Genomic DNA, 23,610 nt, shown 5'->3' on the forward strand with positions numbered 1-23,610 from the left:
AAAAGCATCCAGTCCAAGACAGCAGTCTCAGCTGTGGCATGTATCTCGAGGGAATGAGGATCTGTAGCCAGGCCCTGACCCAACCAAAAGCCCCCCCCCACCTCCATCCTGCTTACCCCCAACCTCTGTCCTCCCCCACTGACAGACAGCCTCTGCCATCTGAAATATGGCGGTACCCCCTCATTACCTGAGGTCCAATCCTCTTATCCCCCCCCTCCCCCCCCTCTGTCCTTTCGGGGTTGGGCGGCATTTGTGGGAAAGTGGGGGTGGAGACAGCTGTCTCTATGGTGAATGCCAGCTCCACCCCCCGCATCAAGCAAAGCCTCTTACAGTAAGATTCTGATTTGCCGGTTTATTCTCAAGATGACCAATTGAATTCTTTCTTCTTTTTTTTTTGTTGTTAAATCATCACATCCATTTGGGTGGTTACAGGGGAGGCAGAACTCTTGAAAGTCCTAAGTGTTAATTTGCAGAGAGGGTGGGCTTCTTCCACAGGATGTCTTGCTTAATTCCCTCACCCCATTTCACCTATTTAATCTCTTAAATCCACGCCTACCAAACCTCACACTATTTATTGCAGATGTTTTAGAAGCTTCCCTTCTGCATCCCGAGTAAACATTTCTCACTGATATATGCCTGACAGCCTCTCATTCCTAATCCAATGTGGACGAAGCGTCTGGAATCTCACAGGAGATGCCGTACAGGCCTCCGCTCTGCTCTGCTTTCTCCCCAAACCCTGCCTTCATCCTTAGGGAATGAAACGAGCATTTAGTGGGACTCGCAGATGATTTAATCATGGGATGAGTGTCAGCTGGCAAAAGGGAATCCTGATTTAGGGAGTGTGGGGTTCTGTGAAAAATAAAAAAAAATCAGTTTTAAAGCTGAAATCTGTTGATTGATGATGACTTTCTTTCATTTTAACCTGATCACTATGTATTATTTGAGGTGCTGTAGTGCCTAGAGGTTACCTGTTGTCTATCTCATTTTAACCTTTTAAGACGACAAAATGGCTTTACATTTTCTATGGTGGCACCATACCTTAAATTCTAGGTTGCTCTTGAAATACCAGCTTTGTAGTCGTGGTAACCTTGGTGACAGCTTAAATCTAGGCTTCTTCTGTTACGAGTTCCAATCCATCATCCAATTGAACATGTTGAAACTAACATTTAAAAGTACTGTACTAAAAATAAATAAGGTTGGTCAATATGTCCTCTATGTTGACTGTTGCCCCTCTATTTTTGTTACCTAGCTCTCTTTTTTTTTGTGGTGGATGTGGGTTTGACATACAACTAGCAAACCGAAAGTATATTGCTTTCAATTCCTCTCTTAATTTGCAAAGTTGCTAATCGTATTGGGGGGAAAAAAATCTTTAGTGATTGTTTTGCCAGTTTGGAGTATGTGCCTTATTATGGTACACTGAACCTTCTCTAAATTAAATATATATACACACAGAAACCCTGTTACATATGGACATTGTTAGAGTTAAATCCACATGATCTGTCGATCAGTGTTTCAGGTATCAAGCTGTTAAGCAGGGTCATCCTATTACTATCTGAGGTCGATTAAGTGAATATTGTGGTTATGTGTCTATGTGGAATAAAAACCTCATCGGCAATTCTGTTCACAATATTTACTGTAGCGCACAAGGTTGTCGACAAAGGTGCTTTGACGAGAGTTAGCCGTTTTAATACACGTGGATTATCTCTCTTGTCTGCCCACTGATCACACAAAGTTGATTAGAAAATCAGTAGAGATAGAATCGCATGTGGGTTAAATACCACACTTCAGGGAGTTGAGACGGCAGTTTGCAGTCAGCACTTTGTTTTCCGGTTTGCATCAAGTAAAACATCGCGTAATAAAGTCGTGCATTTATCCAAGACAGCGAGGCGCTGGAGTGCACGGTAACCCCAGTAGGTTCTTTTTGCTATGCTGGAAGTTGAAATCTTGCGCAGTATAACATGTACAATAATTCATCTAAAGAACTACGACTGCGTATTGTTGTCTAGGCTCATCGAGTTTAAAAATACTTTGTATCAGTTTTCTCATGTATTTGCTGCTTTACTGTGTAGTTGCCATCAACACATGCGCAACACATTGACTTTGTGCAAATGTCTTTCTTTGCTTTTCGTTTATTGTGAAATATACGTTTCATGCATATTACGACAACGTTTGGTTTGCAATTCCGAACGTATGCTTTCGGATTTTTTTTAATACTTAGAAAACCTGGATTCTACGTTGCGACTCGTCAGCAATGGTTGTGTAAATACATGAACAGTAATTACTCCACCGTAGTTTGCATATTGCAAGATGTTCTTGAACTGACGTGCATAATGTATTACTCGATTTTAACACAAGTAAGTATAGCACGATATCCTGCTTCCTATTCGCGTTTCTTGCTGTTCCCGCTATGAATAAGACACAAGGAAAAACTGGCAGCCAGTCTACGACTCGCTACGATGATTAAAAAGCAATGATTGACACGCGCATGCAGTATTATCACACAAGGAAATTCGTCTGGTAGAAGTTACAGTACTGTCTCGTTACGAACCAGTAAGCCTATTAATGCATCAGTTTTAACATTGTGCAATTATGAATTTAAAAAAAGAACAACAAAAGAACCTTTTTGTAAACTCAAAACGAAGTGCCACCTAAAAGTAAATAATGATTGTAGAGGGGAACTTTAACTCAGGGTTGCTAATCGAATAATACGCAGCTGTACTTCTAACAGAATATTTACTTAGGGAAGCAGACCCCAGGACAGAGTGTTACTGTTAATTTCATTTTCATGTTCTAGAAATTATTCGAAGCAGCCACGGTTCGTCCTATGGGTAATACGTGCTAAGAGTGAGACGACGGCATCCAAAACCGAAGAGCTAGGCAATGGTTCCTTTTAATGTAATAATACATAATCATCGATTCAAGGGAACTGTCTGACAAAATGGACAGAATAAGTCACACTAGGCGGTGACTGGGGGGGGGGGGAGTCTTGTTTCCCAAATATGGACGTGATTGGTTGCCTGGAGTCACAGCTACAAGGGCCAGATTAGTTGCTGGAGTAGGCGGCGCTTATCTACATTGACTGGACCTGTGTGGTGGTTTTACCTGTTCCACCTGCCCTTGCTTTCGTGAGCCGCCCAACCCCTTCCACCCCCTTTCCACTCCAAGCTAGTCTGCTGCACGATCAAGCGGCAGGTTCCTTGTACAAACAAGCTGACTTTCTACCAAGCAAGGGGAAGGGCATACAGGACTAGCCTTGTCCCTGTTCTCACACACACAGGTCCCTCCTAGTGATTGGAGGTTCGTAAAGGGGACCTTCTCCTCTCTTCTGTCGAATGCTGGGATCTAGTCGGAAGGTGATTGGTGCCTGGAAGAACGACAGACACTGAATGGACTGAGAATGGGGTCAGATGAGCCGTATAATTTTGTCTTCAAAGGTGAGTCGCCATTTTTATAACCTAAAGAACATCTAACCCAGGTGTTGTGTTGAAGTATCTGAGCGTTGATATTTTTGCACAGTAGCTATGGCTATGAATGAGGGCTGACAGAAGCCCTGGACCTGCTGCTCATCCGGATCTTCTGCTGAGGGCTGTCAAGGCATTAAGTAACGTGTCTACAGGGACACATAGCAACAGGTTGTTGGTTTCATAGTTATTCAACAGACGGCACTTCTGTTTTTCCAAAGATTCCATGGCTTACTTGTTGAATCAGGAAGTCACAGACATGTGATATCACCTGATAAACAGCTGCTATATTGACATAAATGGTCCTCATGGAGAGAGTCTGATACACACCCGCTGTCTTGAAGTTCCTACATTAATATGTTTTAGGCAGCTGAAGTAGATTGTCACCATAATAGTTTGCCACTGTAATGGAAATATACATTCTTTCTTTTGTACTTCATTCGGCGTTTGGCACACAAGGACTGCAAATACACTTTGTGATTTACGCATTTGTATGACCTAACAATCTTACTTGCCAAAAATTTGTTCCAGGTCCTGCCGAACCTTTGGAAATCTTCAAGGCAAATACAGGCCTCGTTTGTGTGTGGGCAGGTATATATTACATTATGAGGACTAAATGTCCCCACAATGTGATAAAAACCTGTCATTTTTACGTTGTGGGGACCCCCTTTTTCGATACCCACGAAGGGAAACTCAATTTTATAAAAATCTGTCACTGCAATCAAAAAAACAAAAAATGCCAAAACTCTTGTATTTTGTTTGGTTGCTTATGGATATGATTATGGCTGGGTGGGGGTTGTCATGGTTGGGGTTAGGGTTTTCCCATAGAAATGAATGTATAGTCTCCATAATGTTATGAATACAAATGTATGTGTGTAAAATGCCGAAGAAGTGACAATCACACAAGCTGGAAAGCCACAATCACGGAGACCCATTGTTTTCAGAGGTGTCTGCCCTGGGGTGCATTTCCCCAAAAAATTAATACTCCTTTTGAACTGACGTCACTCGTTGTAGCTGAATTACTTAAGAAGGTTATTAGCGATGACTGGAAATCTACAAACATTTATTCCATCTAAAGGATGTGTCTGCTGTTGAAATGAATTCTTCTGTTACAGAAACATTACCTGAATGAAAACTACACACGTGTACAAACAAGACACACGGTCTGTTTTTTTTTTTTAATGTATTTATTTTACATTCCCTCCAGGTAGAGAAGGATTCCAGGATTAATGCGATGAAAGAGATTAGTAATACAGTTTGTTGTAAAAGAAGTCGAAAAGTGGGCACTCTAAGCGTGCCTGCTTGTTAACACAATCTGCCTGCTTACCTTAGCAGCGATTCATGTAACTGAATCCATGCTACATGCATGGAGATGGGGTCAGGAGGTACTGTTACTCTGCGGTTAAGTGTTAGAACAGCTAAGATGTGTGACCTAAGTGAACTGAAACATGCCAGACGTAGTAGTTCTAGAATCTTAGAAATCACTAGCTGGGATTCCCCCCCCCCCCCCCCACAGTGTATAGGGTTTATAGAGAAACAGTGCGATGAGACCCTTTCTGATGGAGGTCAGCTAACAGGAAAACTACAAGTGTAAAAATAACGGCCCAGTACGGAAATCAAATGTAGGAAGGCATCTGTGAACAAATCCTGAATTGAGTTGAATTGATTTGAATTGAACTGAACAGACAACTCCACAATGTCTGAGTGATTCTGAAGACAAAAGCAGGGGATCTACCTGGAATTACATAGGGGCCCTAATGAAGAGGCCAAGGTTGAGTATATAATGACTGACTGAGATATTAGGCCATTTTTGGATTGTCTTTTCCTGCCACTGCATGGCCTCACCTCCATTATCACTCTCAATCCACCATTACAGCGTCCTCAAAACAGTCGCTCACAGTGATAACATTTTTCCTCACAAATGGTGCCTGTGGAATCTAACTCATCACTGTACAGCTTCTTTTTTTAAAAAGTCTCCATCAATAGGCATTAGTGTGCCTCGGCTTTATCAGTGAGTGAAACCAGGAATCCTTGAGCTGCTTTCTTCATTTTACACATCTTTCTTGAGGCCGGTCTGCAAGCCAAACGTAAGGGTCTTCCCCTTATTGCCATAGATACAAGGAGGCATTTTGTCCTTCACAAAGAGCCAGAGTATTGCTAGGCTTGGTGGGATGGATCCCGGCATAATGTGGGTATAAAAAATCATAGGGGAAGGGAAAAGGCCAGCAGAATGTGCCAAAGGCAGAGTAATGTGGCCTCAAGTGGGGAACTGGTGCACATCTCCCAGTATCTTAGCATAGCTCAATAGGGGTCCTTCATTTTCCAGTAAAATCATTATATTCTTGCTGGGAAATTGAAGTCTTTTAATATCCTACCCAGCAATTTGATTAGGGAGCCCTATCAAACAGGGAAATGATGTAAAACATAGATAATTATGTCAGCCTTTGATTCCCTGGTGTCAGGTATGTTTACCTTAGTGGCAGATAGCATTACATGCAGGAATATGGCCTTTTAAGCTGAAAATTGCTAGTTAAAGCCCCAACAGGCACCTGCTGTTGTTCTCTGTAGATAGGCAAATAATATCAACTGGTTTTCAAACCAGTTAAAACTGGTTTTGAGCTAAGTATTGAAATTATGGCAGAAATGATTCTGAAAAGTTAGCCAGTTGCTTAATTACTTGTCTTGTGGAAATCGGCAAATTTTTTGCACAAGCTGTGGTACAGCACAAGAGCGGGCAGAAGTGTAACGTCTTCCCCTTAGCCGATTAAATCTAAAGCAGAAGTTCAGAAGATAATTACCAGAAACTGAATGGGAGAACAAATAATTAAATCTAGTATCCCACTTAAACTGGATTTTAGAGTATGCATAATGTATGTAAGCTGAACTAACAATGATATCAGAAAAACTGAGTGGAATTGACACTAAGACAAATGGATTTATTATATTCAGTTTTAGTTTAAGTGCAGTATAAGTTCATTAGTATGAAACAGAAGTTGTTTATTAATAAAAGTTAAACTCTGGATGACTGTCAGCTGGAAACTTAACTGGCTGCAGGCTCTGGCAGTAATTATTCAGTTGGTCTGATGCATTTCACTTGATTCTGAGTGTAGCCGGTGTTCATATGGCCAATTATTTTAAGCGCTTACTTCATTGCAGCTCATTTCCGTACCTGGTAAGTAACAGCATTGAAAAATAGCTTTGAGGAAACACGAAAATTCTGTTTCACAGGAAATGAAAAAAAGACACATTTTATTTGGCAATGGAGCAATATAGAGCAATTATGCCTGTGGGTCACCGATGATTCACTTGATCACTGGGAGATACACTCCCCTCCCCCCCCCCCCACCCCCACCCAAACCCCACTATGTCCAACTTCAAACTTCACTGTGGTTCAGGTGTATTTAAAGTGCTGGTTGAGCCTCTAGAAGTGCAGTCAGGTGGAAATGAAAAAGGACAGACACGAGGCTGGTTGGTGATTTAGGAGTGTCTGTGATGTCATGTTCCTGTCCTGAATGCCTGATGAATGCAGTGGAGTCAAGCTTAGGAAGGGTGAGGCTGGGTAGAATAAGCCAGATAGGGAAGGGCCTCTCTGTGATTGTGAAACAGTCCTGGGAATGGAATTGCTAGGCCTGACTGGTCTCCATTGACTGATCCAGGTGTGTCGCCCCTGACTTGCAGTGAAAAGTGGGCAGGTTGAGTTTTTGGAGCTTATTGGTTTGTTTTTCTGACGTACAGTGAATTAACCATGCTGTTTCGAGGCCACTCCAACCGCACCGGGTCGTATTCTGGATTTGTAGCCGGTAAAATTTCTCTCTGGAGAAACAGAGTACAGCCATGAATAAAATTTTAGATTATGTTTTATGTTTGCGTGTATTGTGATTTGGTTTGGTAAAATAGGGATAATCTAAAATGGAAAAAAAAATGTAAATGTCAAGTGGAGTGTAGGTGGAGCACAATGTGCTGTGCTTATCTTGTTTTCAGATGTGTTTTCATTTGACTGTAATTTGCATGAACCATCCCGCCTCTCAGATTATCCATTGTCATTCGGCATGTCTTTTATTACAGATATTTATTTGTCGGAGACGTGTAGTTGAGCCACACAGGGCGTAGCTGAGTCTGTCTGACACACTTTAAGTACTTTAACACTTAGTTGTTTTGCTCACAGTAGATTTTGGCTGTTGCTCCATTTCTCCTTTCTCAATTTGCCGCCTACCCTCTGTTTCCCAATACCATGAGACCATACTGAAAATTTTCTTCTTAAACATAACCATGGTGCAACTACATTTTGCGCAGTGTGCCAGCCTGGAGCATTAAAAATGAAGGCAGTTTTTTTTAACCCTGTGTAACTTGTCTTCCTGTTCCTTCCAGTGGTTTTGATTGGGGAGTCAGGAGTGGGCAAGAGCAACCTGTTATCACGATTTACCAAGAATGAATTCAACCATGATAGCCGCACCACCATCGGGGTGGAGTTCAGCACGCGCACAGTGCAGCTGGACTCCATCACCATCAAGGCTCAGATCTGGGACACGGCCGGCCTGGAGCGTTACAGGGCCATCACCTCCGCGTGGGTACCCTGGCCCCCTCCCCTTCCAGAGGGTTTCCCATAATGCTTTTCCAGTGTTGCAAGTTTAATAAAACACATTGTAGGAAAAAGACAATTATCATGAAATTTTTGGACGTTTAGAAATTCTGTATAACTTTTGACATTTTGGGTATGAATAAATGGTTCTACTTTTTAAATTAAATTTTGCCATTTTAGATGAAAATGTTTTATTTTATGTTTTGAGTGTAAACATCTGACATACATTGCTATGATTTCAGAATGTTAATTTTATCATTTAGGGTGGCGGTACTGAATCGGGCTATTTCAAGAACACTAAAATTAACCCCCACCCCCACAAACACACACAGAGTAATGGAGCATCTGTGGACTCCCTTCCTCTCCTCCACAGGTACTACAGAGGGGCAGTGGGGGCTTTACTGGTGTACGATATCTCCAAGCACCTGACATACGAGAGTGTGGAGCGCTGGCTGAAGGAACTCTTCGACCACGCTGACCCCCACATCGTAGTCATGCTGGTGGGAAACAAGTCTGATCTGGAGTCAGTGAGGACGGTCCCCACTGAGGAGGCCAAGGATTTTGCAGGTATCTGACTCGGATGCTCTTAGCATCAGGTGTTGTGTAGCCCAGTATATCTCTGCCACATAAGCATTGTCAGAGGTTTTCCACTCCGCTGGGAGCGCCACCAAGCTGTCCAGCAGGTGAACTACATCACAAACCAAATCTAGTTGTACAGTATATGTAGGAGGGCAATTCATGATAAGCAGCAGCCCAGTTGGCCAGTTTTCCAGTTATGGTTCATAATTATAATGGAATTGAATATTGTAAACATGAGGATTTGAGTCAGGCTTTCAGGTTAGGATATCTGAAATATTTTGTTAACCTAAGGATTATGTCTGACCTTCACTGCTAAAAAACGTATTTTTAAACTCCACAATTTTTTTTATTGCCCATTTTAGCATGAATGTCCGATTTGTTTTGATGGAAACTAGTTGGGGACAAGTTTATGTTTGTTGCATTGTGTTCTTGGATCTCTACTAAGAGTAAAGTACGTACCTGCCTTTCAAGATTATACCTGGCCCATTTGCTTTCCATAATTAATCAATTATATTCAATTTCATAAATCGGTTTTTCCCAATCAGGTCCTCTGGGAAAAATGTGAACTGTCTGGCATGCAGGGAGCAAAAACATGGACTGTTTGGCAGGGAGGGAGCAAAAACATGGACTGTCTGGCAGGGAGGAGGCAAAAACATGGACTGTCTTGGGGTCCTCGAGGACCAGATTGGGAAACAGTGTCATAAATCAATTAAACTGAATAGAAAAGTGGAGAATACTTCACAAATCTGCTTTTCCTCTAAACGGCTGGCATCTGCTGTGTTGATGCTTTGGCCAGTTTATTAAATGAAGCGCCAGTTGTGAACCGGCACCCAGCAATGTTTGTCTCTCTCCAAATTCAGAAAAGAAGGGCTTATTGTTCATGGAGACATCAGCTTTGGAATCGACAAACGTTGAATCTGCTTTCATCGATGTACTTAAAGGTAATTCCCTCTCCTACATTTTAGTGCCATTTTTTAATAGGAAATTCGACTGTTTGCGCTGATATATATCCTGTACAAAACTGAAATCCAGTGAATATGTATAAATTCTGTTTAATCATATTTTAGTTTGCTATTTTTATAGTACCATACATGCTTTGCCAAGCTGTAGTGTAATGCTACTCCACAGAGCCATAGTGCTTAAATAGCAAACCACCATTACCTTTTTGGTAGATGTTAATCATTAATAGCTGCAGAATGCTATTTAGATGTATAAATATAATAAATGTTTAAATTTGACCCTGCTGAAGTCTTGAATTAGGTCTGCGCTCTAAGGTTCCACAGTGCAAGCACACCTGATTGTTTTCAGAACTCTGGCAAAAAATAAACTGATAGTAGTTGTCATAGAAACCAGGAATCCCCCCTCCCCCCCCCCTCCCCCCCGCAAGGTTACAATGAACCCATTATAGCCCAGTATCTAAAAAGTAAGGATATTGTGAACAGCTACTGAAGTGTGGAAAACAGTGAATGTTGCCAGCTGGTTTCGATTTATTTACTCTTCTTGAAGGCGTCTGTTGTTCATTTCTTCTTTGCATAAGAAGTATGTTGTAGTAACACAGGAGCTGGTTATTTTTAAAGCAAGTGTAGTCTGGGCTAAAGGGTTCGCAAAATGACCATTTCACTGTTTCCCGCAGCGATCCACAAGAAGGTAGCTAGCAAAGAAGTGACTCGTGGGTCCATTAGCGCCGTGACCCTGTCCAACCCAAACGCCATGAGCGGAGAGCAGGAAGAGAAGAAGCCCTGTTGTAAGAACCTCTGACAATGCGGCATGGCTGACCACACCTATAAGAAGAGAGAATCTTTTCCTCCCAGCACACTTGAATACTGGTGTCTCATTCATAAAGTTTTCTTGCGTCGGCTTGGTGCAGTCCTGTCAGTGATGTCATACAGAGTTCAGAAATGAGTGACGCCAACGGTTACGTTGTTTCAACGTAAAAACAGTTGAATATTTTAAGCAATAATATTCCCTTTAAATATTTTGGCTGTCGAGGCCCATTTCCAAGGGTGCAAGTCCAGGAACGAGGGCCAAAAATATGAAGTCTAGCTGAAAATTTGACATGACTGAGAGTGGTTTGTATTTCGTTTTACTCCATTGTGGGTAGTGAGAGAACTGGCATTAGTTGCCATTATAAGAGGATGGTGCATGTAGAGAATTTAAATGCACTTCTAATGATCCAATTTGGCCTGGAGTGAGCACCAATTGTTCTCAGTTGTGGAAAAATTGAGAAGCCATCAATACCTTGTGCAAAACCATTATTTCAACAGAATTTTACCTTATTTTTTAACAGGGGCAATTTTACACTGTGCTTAAATGAAAACTACTTGAAAAAAAGTTACATTTGAACCAACTTTAACAAGATAATTATGGGCTATATGGAATTATTATCCTGGATTTTTTTTGCTCATATTATTGGATGTTTTTCTTGCAAAAGCAATATGAAGAAAGTAAAAACTCCTCATATGTAAAATCTTATTTGATGAGGATTTGAAAATCTTCTTCTGCACTTAACTCCCTGGCCTTGGCTATAAAATTAACAGCATGAATATTTACATTAATCCCTGGCTGAGCAGTATGAAATCTGAAATTAAGTAAACTGCATGAGCAAACAGTGTAGGATGTGCAGAAGTAAATCACGGAGAAGTAATTAAAATGTGTTATTTAATGTTTGGTTTGTGGAGGGTGGCGATCGGGGATTTGGTTATTTTAATACTGTTCAGAAAATATGTCCGAATTTGGTTTTCAAAAGACTGGCATGCCAAAGTACGTCTACTACTTATATATGTGAGACTGAGGTGTTCACGAGGAATTAAAAGTTTATGATTTTTGTGTTTTTTCGACATGTATTCATTGAATAAATGATACTTCTTGCTACAATTCGTTTCACGTTTTATTTGGCTAATTATTTTAAAGCAATAAACGTTAATTTTTGTATACTTGTTTCCAGAATTTTTATATAAATTCCCCTTTATTGTCCATTATAAGAATATTTCTTCTTGCTACATCACATCAGCCTTATATATTGCCTGCATATAACATTTAATTTTGGGGTGTCCTCATTTCCATTGTACGTTGTGCTGAAATAACTGTTACATTAATGTACCAATTAAATGTCATTTACTTTCTCGTAAAGCTGTAGTTTCTTCAGTCATCCATTCGATAGATTTTACATATTTGCTGTTATGGGAACCAGTATCGGTCCTTGCCGATGTGGTGCCATAGGCGAGCATCACTACCAGCGCCCCCGGTTCGAGGCAGGCAAGTCGGCGTACCCTCAAAAGTTGACGCCCTATTCCGCCAACGATGTCGCCTATGGGATTGACCGGCCCTGAGAGAAGCTTTATAACCAGGGTGGTTCACCCATATTTTTTATGAGGATATCCATTGTCTGTAGTGTTACATTTCAAAAAGCATCTCAATTGGTGTTTTCACATTCTTTGGTGTGACATTACAGATTTAAGATGGTCACGCAAAAGCCCACTGAACCGGTTATACAGTGCACTTCCTGAATTACAAATTTCATTCGCCTACATTTAATTTCACTTTAGTAATGTCCGCATTTTTATTTAGAAATTTATTTTATAAATTAAAACTAATGTATCTTCTTGTCAGTGTGCAGATTCAATTATCTAGTCAAGAGTTAAAAATACGTGGCATTTGAGTCGTGTTTGTTAATCTCCTTGCCATGGATGAGGTAACTCCGTGCACTGTAAGACCCAGAGAGCGTAACGTCATGGGGATCGGCTAAAAATGGGTGGGACTCGGGGGTGGGACATGACCATGATCGTTCAATAATTCCTCGCGATGCAAATGTTTGACAGGTAATTTTAGCCAATCACACGGCAGCTATTCGGATGCCCTTGCTGTGTGTTACCCAATTGAGAAGGGAAGTTGGACGGGACAGCCGTTTAGGAGACAAAAAAGAAATAAACTTTAATCTGTTGCTTTTAAAGTTTGTGTTCTTGAAATAAAAACAACAGTTAGACTATTATTAATCCTACGTGTAGACTGCCCGTGTATGGTATAAATGACATTTATCCAAGGTAACTTGTCTCATACGTTATAGCTGTGAAGTGGCTGACCGGCCAAGCAAGGAAGTGTTGCTCGTGACGTGAGTACAAAGTAGTTGGACAAGTTTTTTTGTCTTTTAAAACCATACGATACACCCATTCGGAACCTCATCTTTCTAGTTTTAGTTACATTAGGATTAGTCCATTGCTTGCGGAGCCGTGTGGTAAAATGACGAACAGGGAAGACGAATACGACTACCTTTTTAAAGGTAAGAACTTGTCTGTGCATTGGTTATGTGCTTAGTCGCCTGATTTATTTATTTATTTGACTTGAAATCGACCTCTGCTGCATATTAGCTCTAGCACATCAGGTAGGTAGCTAGCTAGCTAATTTAGCTGTCGGTCAGAAACACGGTAATTTATAACGAAGGGTTTTACCAAACCGGTTATGGGCTATGTTACTATTTAATGCCTGTAATTCTGACGAAAAGCGTCTTTCTGCTGATGGTGCCACCAGTTTATACAAGATGGTCTGGAATGACAAGTAGCTGACTTCGGCAGTTAGCTACCTGGCTAACTGCAATTAAATGACGATATCATGTTGTTCCTGCTGCTGAGTGGTAGTTTTTGGATTTTAAAATGGAAATGTTTCACATAACCCAGTTTTCATTTAAATTTTTCTCGCGGATTAGGTAGAAGGTTATGCGAAGTTCCTTGCGTTATCATTGTCACTAGGGGTAGGTCTGTCTCCTTAGCGTTGCCACGGTGTCACGTGCAGGTGTTCAGAAGCGTCATCGGCTTTTCCCTTTTTCCGCGAGCCATAGGGCTGGACACGAAACCGGCGTGTTTGAAGTTACTGGCCAATACCTCAATAGCAGTGAACAGCATTCAGTATAATTAATGTAAGGTCTCATTCAGTTTAACGTGCTTCTACAATGGTCTCGAGATTGTTACACATGGCAAGCTGATAATATACTTACTGTTAGCATAGTTAATGTGACCTGTGTGTATCTTTTCACGGAAATCGTGCTTGCTGTGTGGCCTAGCATTCCCGAGGCCTGTGTAATGTGGTAATACGAGATGATGATGGCGGTAAATTTTGGTCTCGGAAGAATTAAAAACTTCCAGCTTTTTGTAGGATTTTAAGATTGACTTGACACTTAACAATGAGGTGTTGTGTCGGTTATGAACAAACACTTGCTTCTGATGATGCAGAGATCACTTTTTCTGTTTTGATTGTCTTGAGATTCTAATTCGCACATACCAAGTGTGAGTTTTGTTTTTATATGGCCAAGACGGTAATAGATTATACGTTGACCAATATCTTCCTGCATCGAGACAACTGAATGTTGCTTATGGTAATCGGTAGTAAACCCAGAGTAATACTTTTGTCCTTTTAGGTTTTCATGGTAACTTAAAGAAATTTTTTATCAATGAGTAAAACCAAATAGGTAGAAGGCAGGTTGCAGACCTGTGTTGTAATATGTGGTCTTAATTAAACTGGAATCTAGAGACAAATCCTGTTATGCTTAATTACAAGATAATTAATGGTCTGCAGAGTAACAGAATGGGACAGACCCTCTGGCAGCAAGTTAGACTCTAAGCACTGACATCATTTCCATCATGTGAACATCAGCTTCTTTTCTTATCGAAAGAAGGTCAAGCATCAGAGGTGAAAAATCTGTTAGTCTAAGCTCTATAATTATTCCTTGTACACATTTCCTGTGTTTTTGATATGGAAAGTGGAAGATGTGTTAACATTTGTCATGCTTTTCCTGCCCTTGAACATATATTTTCTTCATCTTCACACTTTGTTGTCTAGTGAAGGTTGCTGTAGTTTGTATCCCAAACAGGTCAAACTAGACCTCGCTTACACTGGCTACTGACTCTATGGCTGGTTTGGGGCATTCTCTGATGTGCCCAAGCCAACTGGGAGTTATAATCCCTCTAGGATACCCTCCCTCTGACCCAGGGGCTCTGCCAGTGCCTGGAAGCCAGCTAGTTTACACCATCAGAAGATGTCCCCTTTTATCTTATGTATTGGTTATTTTAATAGATGCATATTTGAACTTGCTCTTGTATTTTGGGATGCATTGTGGAGGTAATGCGGAAATAGGAGATAAACAAGGAACCTTTTTATCTTATATAGTGTTTATGTTGTCAAACCGGAAAGACCAGCAGATATTTGGAGATTAGTGTTTAGGATGTCCTTAAGACGGAAAGCATTGCAGTTAAATTCCTGACCTATCTATGGTAGTTGCTACACAGACCAATCATGTAAACCAAATAGTCCATGTCTCTTTATCATCTCTATCTCAGGTCCAGACTTTGCTAGTGAATGTTGGGTGAGCCCATCTGCCCTCTCTTCTAAGTGTAAATGAGTTTTTTGAAAGGGAACTGACTGGAATGTTGCTCTGCTTTCTCTGAGTGAGATGTTGTTGGGGAAATATAGTAAGCGGGGAAAGGTGGAGCCGGTATGTGTGAAACAATGCAGCCCTCCTCCCTCTGACCCGACTGGTGCATCGCTTCCTCCTTTGTTGATTGCTCAACTGCCTGTGTGTTTGAGCTCATACTGCACCCGTCACTTGGGAACTGAGTCAGGTAATGAGGTGGCCCATTGTTCTGCATTTTCAAACAAAACGCTTTTTTGGCAAAAGGCTCGCAGCACACCTGCCACACACCTGCCATCAACCAGAACCTCTTCTTCTTCTTTTTTTTTTTTTTTTTGAATTTTGCAAAGGCCTCTATGAATCCGCCTTGAGAAAGTGTAGCCTTTGGGTTTTGGCTCAGGCCACTCTTGCTTATACTTATTTTCATTCATTCCATTTACCTTTTTAGCTCCTGTAACCATTTTGTTAGAAATGTAATAGCAGGAGGGGGTATTCCCTCAAATCCAATAACTTGCTGATGGTACAATTGGTGTCTAGAAAAGATGTGCAAAGTAACTGTAACTGAATTGTTTTTTGACATGGTCCTTAGTAAAGGTGTTTGGCAGTATCGCAAACACCCAGGCAGCATTTTTAATATCACGAAGGCCACTTTCTAACTTCTAATAGCATTAAGAGTTTCTGGAAAGGACACACATTTGATTTCAGTTTCAACACTGAAACGTATGCTTTACATTGAAATGTATTCTTAACGGAAAACTGATATTCACTTTGATCATAAGAATGCAAGCAGTCTAAAGGTCATATGATCTTAACTCTTGTTAAGTGAAAATCTTTGTTTGTTGCATTATAAAAATCTCAAAGATTTTTGAGTATCAGGAAAAGATATTTAGTGTCCCCTTTAAGAGTTAGACTTGGTGGCGTGAATGTTTTCTGGCTGCAGTAAAGCCGTTTCCCAGCAGAAGTGGTCATTCCTGTTTGTGTACTGGCCTTGTTACCCTTTCCACATCCCCTTGCATATTTTGACGCCACTTCAGTTTTGCTGTTAAGAATAAAGGGAGAGTTTTGGTAAAGTACGATGCTTTTCTTTTCAGAGGAAAAAAATTGTCTGAACATTTCCGCATGTAGAAATACACCCCAGCAATCTGCTCAGCTGAGTTTTAACATTGACTTCAACATTAAGTGGGTTAGTTGGTTATAACCCCTCATCTGTGACATGCCTGAAGCAAACTGCTTTTCTTAGAGACCTCTGCAGGTCCTAGCAGGATCATATGTTTAACCAGTTGCCAGGAGTAGAGTAATTAATGCACCATCATATTTGATTTGGTGATTAATGGTAAAACTTTACGTTTCCTCTCTCCGTTTGCTGTTTCTTTCTAATACCGCGGTTATATGCCTTATGAGCACGCGAAGAGGCAGCTTTTCTAAAGCAAGATGAGAAGGCAAATTTAATGACCTGGACTTTTTTACTGTGTGTAGGGGGTGGTGTTGCTGGTGGGGGGGGGTTGTTACAATCCCAAGGCTACATACCAACTGGGGCATCAGCACTTTTATCTGTGTAAGGAGAGCAGGCCTGCGCTTCCCCTAATGTTTCCTGAGAGCCTGTGGGTGTGCTGCACATGGCCTGGCCATTGCAGCTTATTCACATGCTCCCTGCTGTGCCAAAGGCTTTGTGAGCAGATGCTCATTCACTGTTTGAGTATAAGGAAAGCCCTTAGCTTATGTTAACAAGTACATGGTGTGGCGCTATTAGCACAATGATAGAAAGGTTTACAGTACAAGAAACATTTCCTTGTTTACATTTACTGTTACCCACTCAGGACCCCCCCCCCCCCCCCCCGGCCCCACACACACGCACTTTAAAGTGGTAACAGTGATTTTGTATTATTTTAATTGCTTCTGACATATCACTTTCTGGAGGGTAGACTGCTCCATGCAACCCTGCCTTTTCCCTTACCTTTCCCTAGCTGTGTGGCCTTTAATGACAGTTCCATCTCAAGACTATATCATACACCCAAGATTTTGGTTATTTGTTTGCAGTTTACTAACATGCTGCTGAGTCTTACCACATGGTTGGCCCATGTCTTTCAGTGGTGCTGATCGGAGACTCTGGTGTAGGCAAGAGCAACCTGCTGTCCCGCTTCACCCGCAATGAGTTCAACCTGGAGAGCAAAAGCACAATCGGCGTGGAGTTCGCCACACGCAGCATCAAGGTGGAAGGCAAGACCATCAAGGCCCAGATCTGGGACACAGCAGGACAGGAGCGCTACCGTGCCATCACCTCAGCGTGAGCATCCCTCTGCGCAGCCCTGCCAGGCTGCGCTAATCTGCCTTCGTTGCGCAGGTGGCTGGGCCCACAACGCAAGGCAGCAGAGTCATAGAAATACCCAGTGCACCTGTTTATAGTGTCAGAGCATGTTTCAGGATTCCCAACTTAGACATATAAATTTCAGAGAGGTGGATGAGGGTAACTGGGATTTCTGACCGTGTGGGTCTGTGCGTGTGTTAGTAATTATTCGATGTCCCCGCAATGTGATAAACTTGTACTTTTTACCTTGTGGGTACATTTATGCTTGTGGTGCCTGAAAAACCTTAATTTCATTAAAAATCTCTGAATGCAACAAAATAAAAATGCCAGAAGTCTTATATCTTGTGGTTAAGGTTAGGGCTGGGTAGGGGTTAAGGTTGTCATGTTGGGTGTAGGGTTTTGCCCAAAGCGATGAATAGATGTGTGGTGGGGGGGGAGGGGGGAAGGTTTACCACCAGTAAAACTTCCTAATTTTACTCCTGCTGAACAGCAGTCTGTTCGCATTCTTCGCGGGTGTCAGGGTGCCAGTGTCAGTTTGGAACTTCCTGGAGAGGTAGTATATCTGACATTTTGTTAGTTGATTCGCCATATTGATGGGTCTCTTGCTGCCGGACTCCTCGTTCACAGGTATTACCGTGGCGCCGTGGGGGCGCTGCTGGTCTATGACATCGCCAAGCACCTGACCTATGAGAACGCGGAGCGCTGGCTGAAAGAGCTACGCGACCATGCCGACATCAACATCGTCATCATGCTGGTGGGCAACAAGAGTGACCTGCGCCACCTGCGGGCCGTGCCCACGGATGAGGCGCGGGCGTTTGCAGGTGAGCCACGAACACTTAGCGCACATTAAAGCATTCAAAAGCTGGAAGGTACCTGGCAGGTGGCTTCGCGAACTGGCTAGCTGTTACAAGTTGGTTTGTGTGACTCTGATGTTGCCCTAGATACCCTGTGGATGAATTACAAATGATTCTCCAGCCTCTTGGCTGTTTGTGTTGTTGTTTAACCTTTGTAGACTGAGGGGTGTAACGGCGCACAACATTCACGGTTCGGTGCAAACCCCAGTTTTGGGTTTATGGTACTGTGCAATTTTGGTACAGCAGGGAAAACAGAATTTGTTTTGAAATTATTTGTTGAAACTGCAAACACAACTAGGAACAGTTTTAAACCATATGTAATGCATCTGTCGACGTCTGGATAACAGTACCTACGAGATGCTTATTGGCACATTGTGAGAATAAATATGTAAAAAAAAAATATATATATATATATATATATCATAATTAACTTAATTTCCTCTTAATACAGTATTTTCTACTAGGAAGTATGGACACATATCTTTAGCGATAAACACCCCTGTAGCTGTAAATATCTTTTTAGCCCAGTCTGAACTTGCTGGCAAAACTACCTTAGATGCCATGGGGATGCTAACTTGCAGAGGCAGTTTTTACTTTGCTCTGGTTCTACACAAACTTCATATCCTGTCAAATGAGTTAAAAGGGGGGATGTATTTTCTGCAGCATGTCCGGGTTAGGTATCACAGAGGTGACGGACAATCTTGGTCTTAACAACCAGTTTCTTTAGTGTAGGTGCAATTTATTGAGAAACTAAAGTGTTCCCCGACCGCCGATTGTGACTGACTGACTAACCAGCATTAGCGATAACCAACTCACAGCTACAATTGACTTACTGTTTTCCATGTTGCACATCTACTTATGAATTTGGGTTCCACCTCTGTCAAATGTATTTGTTTCTTTGTGTGTACTGAAATGAAAATGATGAAACCAAACGAAACACGATGAATATTTGTACCGTTATGGCCCTATTGTAGACCTTTCATTAGAAGTCATTCCTTAGAAAATGCAGAAAACATCCTGTACTTCTGTGCAGTCAATCCTCTCATCACTGTGTACACAGTTGGTGCATCTTGGTTTATTTCTTAGAAGGTCAGTGACTCCTCAGAGGTGTAACATGTTGCGTTATATACGGCTCTCGTATTAAATGTCACACAGCACAAATAGTCTTATTTTTGTCAGCTCAGGTTCAGTGGTGGTAGACATTGAAGTAGAAGTAATTTATTTCATTTGGAATTTTTTTGTTTGTTTATTTTTCTGTCCGCTGGCTCTAGAGAAACACGGGCTGTCTTTTCTGGAGACCTCAGCGCTCGACTCGTCGAATGTGGAGCTGGCTTTCCAGACCATCCTAACATGTAAGTTCTCCTGGGAATCTCTCCTTACCTACACCACAACACACCCAGCAGCTTACTTCCAGGGTTTATTAGCAAAGGAATTGGCATTGCTGCATAGGTCTCATTTTTAGCAGTAAGGTCCAACTAAGCAATACCCTATACTATAAAATGATGAGGTTTTAAGTGGCCGCTTTGCAGCATAATTTGTATATTCATGTGTCACTTTTAAAGGTCTAAGTTCACCATTACATTGATAAAATTTTACAAGATGTTTTTTTTTTGTTTTAAACCCAAAGTGGCGTCTTTCAGTAATGCATCATTCACCACTAGGTGGCATCAAATACTCAGTGATGAAAATGTTGAGCTTGCTGTTTTGTGACAGCCCCTTTAGGACACACCTCTGACACAGTTTTTCAGAAACGGTAGTGTTAGTGTGCCTAATGAACATTACTGCTTTAAGGGAGTGTCTAGTAAATGCTGTTTGTCATGTTTATGAAGTGTAATAGGACCTTGTGAGAATTACCATTTTGCCAGTTTAATTGACCGGTGTGCTAATTAAGCTTAAGCCCTAGACAGCTTTGTATCGTCAGCAAAGAGAGAGGCGATAGATTCTATTAGCATGGAGTCACATGGCTGATGTACCCCGTGACATACTTCAGCTGTCAGGTGTCTATTAGGTGGAATGACCAGAAGAAGAGAAGAGATGAGTCACAGGGTGGCTCTGGTTTTGGGAACCTGCTGTCTCATTGGCTGGTAGAGGTGGGCTATGCCCAGTAATGTGGAAACCAAGAGGGTGGAATCTCTCGTCGAGGAATGCAGGCCTCTGACCAGTCTGTAGAGTCCCCAGTCTGGCTGATGCAGCCTGACGTCACTCGGGAGAAAAGCGGCTCGTGTGAGACGAATGATGCGAGGAAAACACAGGTGATGATGGCCAGATGCCGCATTGTAACTGTGCTAATAAGATGCCCTGAGGGGTATAACAGAGGCAGTCTCACAAACCGCAGCAAAAACATTTAGGTGCATAAATAAATGGGCAAAAAAAAAGTCACCAAGGATGGACAAGAAGTGTCATAATATGGCCTGGACACATGCAGTCTCTATTTGCTATCACACTCTATGCAATTTGAACAATATACACCTTTTGTTCAAGTGCGGTCTCCCCTGTGTTTTGTTTTGCTTGCTCCATCTCCTACACAGCCATCTACCGCATCGTGTCCCAGCGGCAGATGTCCAGCCCTAACGACTCCGACTTCTCTCCCAACGCCAACGTGGTTCCCATCACGGTGCAGCCCACCCAGCACACGCCCAAGCAGAGCTCCTGTTGCCAGGGCAACTGAGACCTCCAAATGGGGAGCCGGGGAGGGGTTCGGGGTGCACAGGGGAATGTTGGGAAGGGGAGGGGGGCGGGTGGGTGGCAGATGTTCATAGGAGCCATTCCTGGTAGTTGCATGGAGCAGATAAAGGGGCAGGCATGGGTGGGGCGTGAACAGAGGCAGGTTTGATGTAAGTGTCCCGCCCATCCTGCAGCACCTTCAGACAAGTTAATGCTTTGTGCTGCTGGACAATATCGCCTCGTTCTGTGTCAGGATGCAGGATAAAACAAATGGTCTTGGATGTGAATATAAAATAATAATATAGCACAGCTAGATACATTTGGCCTTATTTACACCCTGTCCACAAGTCCCTCTTCATCAGTGTCTGTCGTTTTGAGTCATCTTGTCCAGTTTTGGCTAAGTTTTATTTTTTAAATGTGCTTTTAGACATGACGTGAATAGAAACCAACTTTTAATGAATCATTAGTGTTACATTTTAGTCTGATTGTGTCGCCCAGCCTTATGTGTGGTCTTAATCACTTAATTAGGGTAATCGAGGAAGTGTTCAATGTTTAGAGAACATTTTTTTTAAAAAGATGAGCTGTCTATGTTACATTTTGGTGGGCTGGCGGGGCAGACATACATTCCAAACCTTTTATATCCAGTAATGCAAATCTTAGTGGCGCACGCAGTATGAGTGTTGGAAAAGATTCACAGAATAGATAAGTCATTGATGGAAACACATTTTGATTTCAGCTTTTCAAACAAGTAGTATGTATTCACCTGCATTATACCATACTAAACTGGTTGGGATTCATAAAACATTCTTTTGCCTACTTTTTGAGTTATCTGTCAAGTATTTTGACACACTTGGACTATTCCCTGTATCTGTCCGTACCAGGGGGTATTTCCTACAGCACAAGCGGGGGTAAGGTTTCCAGATTCACTGTTGGATGACCTAAATGCTAACATGGGGATTTTCTACAAATATTTTATTCCTGGACTTTCTGGATATCAGCTTTTGACTGATAAACTGTACATGGATGAAAGACCCAATGTAAGTATCTGTTCATTCACCTGAAATCTGATTTGAGGTTTTAAAGGTTTGTTCTGGAATGCTTCTTGACAACCGTAATTTAGCTATTTTCCTGATGTTTAAAGCAAAACCATTTTTATTAGACAAACCTAGCAGTGCCTTGGCAGTTTCAGTCTTTGTAGGTATGTTTGAATCTGGGTGCCAGAAGGACCCGTTTTCCAATTGGTCACTGCGATAATCTACCACTCTTAGGCTGTTAGCTTATTTGCCACCAATATTGGGTTGTGATGCTGCTTCCTGTTTTCTCTGGTGTTTTTATTTTTTTAAATTTTTTCTCCACCCGCCCCAAATTGTAAACAATATCCTTATTGCCTGTGCTACACTGTATTTAATATGGAGAATACTTGATCTACTAAAGGGACACCGACCAGCAGTAGCCCGCTACACATTATTACTGGGCAGGGGGTGTTTCTCACAGATGATCTGTCAGGGGAACAGATGATGGGCTTTCAAAGTTTAGTTAAAAGCCCGTTGCAGTTGACAATCGGTTAGTTTGATTTTGGTCTGGTCAGCCTAAGGAGCTACATACTCTGAGTACGTTAAACCTGTAGAAGGGTGCCTCTAAGCTAATATATTGAATTAAATTTGGATATAAATATTAATGCCCCGTTAAACATCTGCAGGTGCTTGACAAAGACAGAGACAGAGGGGAGACTAGTGTAGTAAATTTGGTTCCCCATTTGGTTTTACAATTCCTCTGGAATCTGATTGGATGACTCCCCAAATCATTTCAAGCTGTTTCTGCCTCCCGTTACTTAACTGAGCATTCCATTGTCAATATCTGATTTCTGTTTTTAAAATAATCAGTTGGATTCCCATCTTTCCAGCCCCTGAGGGATTCTTTTGATGCATTATTTCTCGGCCCAAAGAATCCCTTGTTGCATGCGTATAAAGGTGGCTGATGTTAAATGCACTGCTCAGGGTACTTGACATCTGTAAATCTCAATAGCTGCAAAAGTGCAATTGCATGGATTTGATAAGACTGCCTGAGAGCAGCAGTCACTAAAGTGTACTTAACCTGCTTAGTGTGACAACCTATTTCCCAGTCCTCATCCTAAATGTCATTGCGTACAATAATTATATTTTGCTGAGCACAGAATCAGTGATAGATAATTAGTAGTTATTAGTGAACGTATAACTGGTTATCTTTGCTTCAGGTTGTTTGAAACAACTGGGTTAAATCCGTTAAGTTTTGTTCTGGCTAAAACCATACAAGCCAAAGTATTGGGTTCTCATTTAAATATCATATTCTTATCAATGTCATTGGCACCCCAAGTTGAGATATATGGAGACAGTAACACATTGATTTGACAAAACACAATAGTCAGCTGCCAATAACTGTCTAATTCAAACTGGCATTAAATTAACTGCTCATTGAAACCTAATTAAAAGGGCCTTTGAAACTATAAGCAGCGTTCTGCATGTGAGCCCAGGGCCGGGGAGGTGTTGGGCTACCTCGTTGGACCAGCTGGCCGTGTCGAGCCCCACTCAGGATCCACATGGTTCTGGAAGGCCCACGTCCCCAGTACTCACTTCCTATCCTCTTCCGTGCTTCCCTGACAGATTCTGACGTGGTTTGAATTTTTATCATCATAATTATTTTTTTTTTGTTACGTGTGATTAAATGTGTATTGTATATTTGGCTGAAACTATGTATGTATATACAAAAATAAACATTCAGTTTGGTTCTTTCCA

General features: G+C 41.7%; 2 protein-coding genes across 4 annotated transcripts; both read left to right on the top strand.

Annotated features, from left to right (window-relative positions):
• The first annotated feature begins 1,786 nt into the window (after positions 1–1,786).
• Positions 1,787–11,493, top strand: rab25a (RAB25, member RAS oncogene family a). 2 transcript variants are annotated; one of them, XM_048992458.1, is made up of 6 exons: positions 1,787–1,910; positions 3,278–3,434; positions 7,830–8,025; positions 8,414–8,607; positions 9,480–9,560; positions 10,253–11,493. In XM_048992458.1, the coding sequence occupies exons 2-6, from the start codon at positions 3,398–3,400 to the stop codon at positions 10,375–10,377; spliced, it is 633 nt and encodes a 210-aa protein (XP_048848415.1). In that variant the 5' UTR covers positions 1,787–1,910; positions 3,278–3,397; the 3' UTR covers positions 10,378–11,493. The 2 variants fall into 2 exon arrangements, with proteins under 2 accessions (XP_048848415.1, XP_048848416.1); XM_048992459.1 differs by having other exon boundaries at positions 1,826–1,901.
• A 977-nt stretch (positions 11,494–12,470) lies between these two features.
• rab11al (RAB11a, member RAS oncogene family, like) lies at positions 12,471–23,610 on the top strand. 2 transcript variants are annotated; one of them, XM_048994090.1, is made up of 6 exons: positions 12,471–12,727; positions 12,807–12,895; positions 17,105–17,300; positions 17,949–18,142; positions 19,447–19,527; positions 20,704–23,610. In XM_048994090.1, exons 2-6 carry the CDS (start codon positions 12,856–12,858, stop codon positions 20,841–20,843), a joined length of 651 nt encoding a protein of 216 aa, XP_048850047.1. In that variant the 5' UTR covers positions 12,471–12,727; positions 12,807–12,855; the 3' UTR covers positions 20,844–23,610. The 2 variants fall into 2 exon arrangements, with proteins under 2 accessions (XP_048850047.1, XP_048850046.1); XM_048994089.1 differs by having other exon boundaries at positions 12,471–12,895.

The sequence above is a fragment of the Brienomyrus brachyistius genome, chromosome 23 (genome assembly GCF_023856365.1).
Source record: "Brienomyrus brachyistius isolate T26 chromosome 23, BBRACH_0.4, whole genome shotgun sequence".
In the NCBI taxonomy this organism is placed as follows: Eukaryota; Metazoa; Chordata; class Actinopteri; order Osteoglossiformes; family Mormyridae; genus Brienomyrus; species Brienomyrus brachyistius.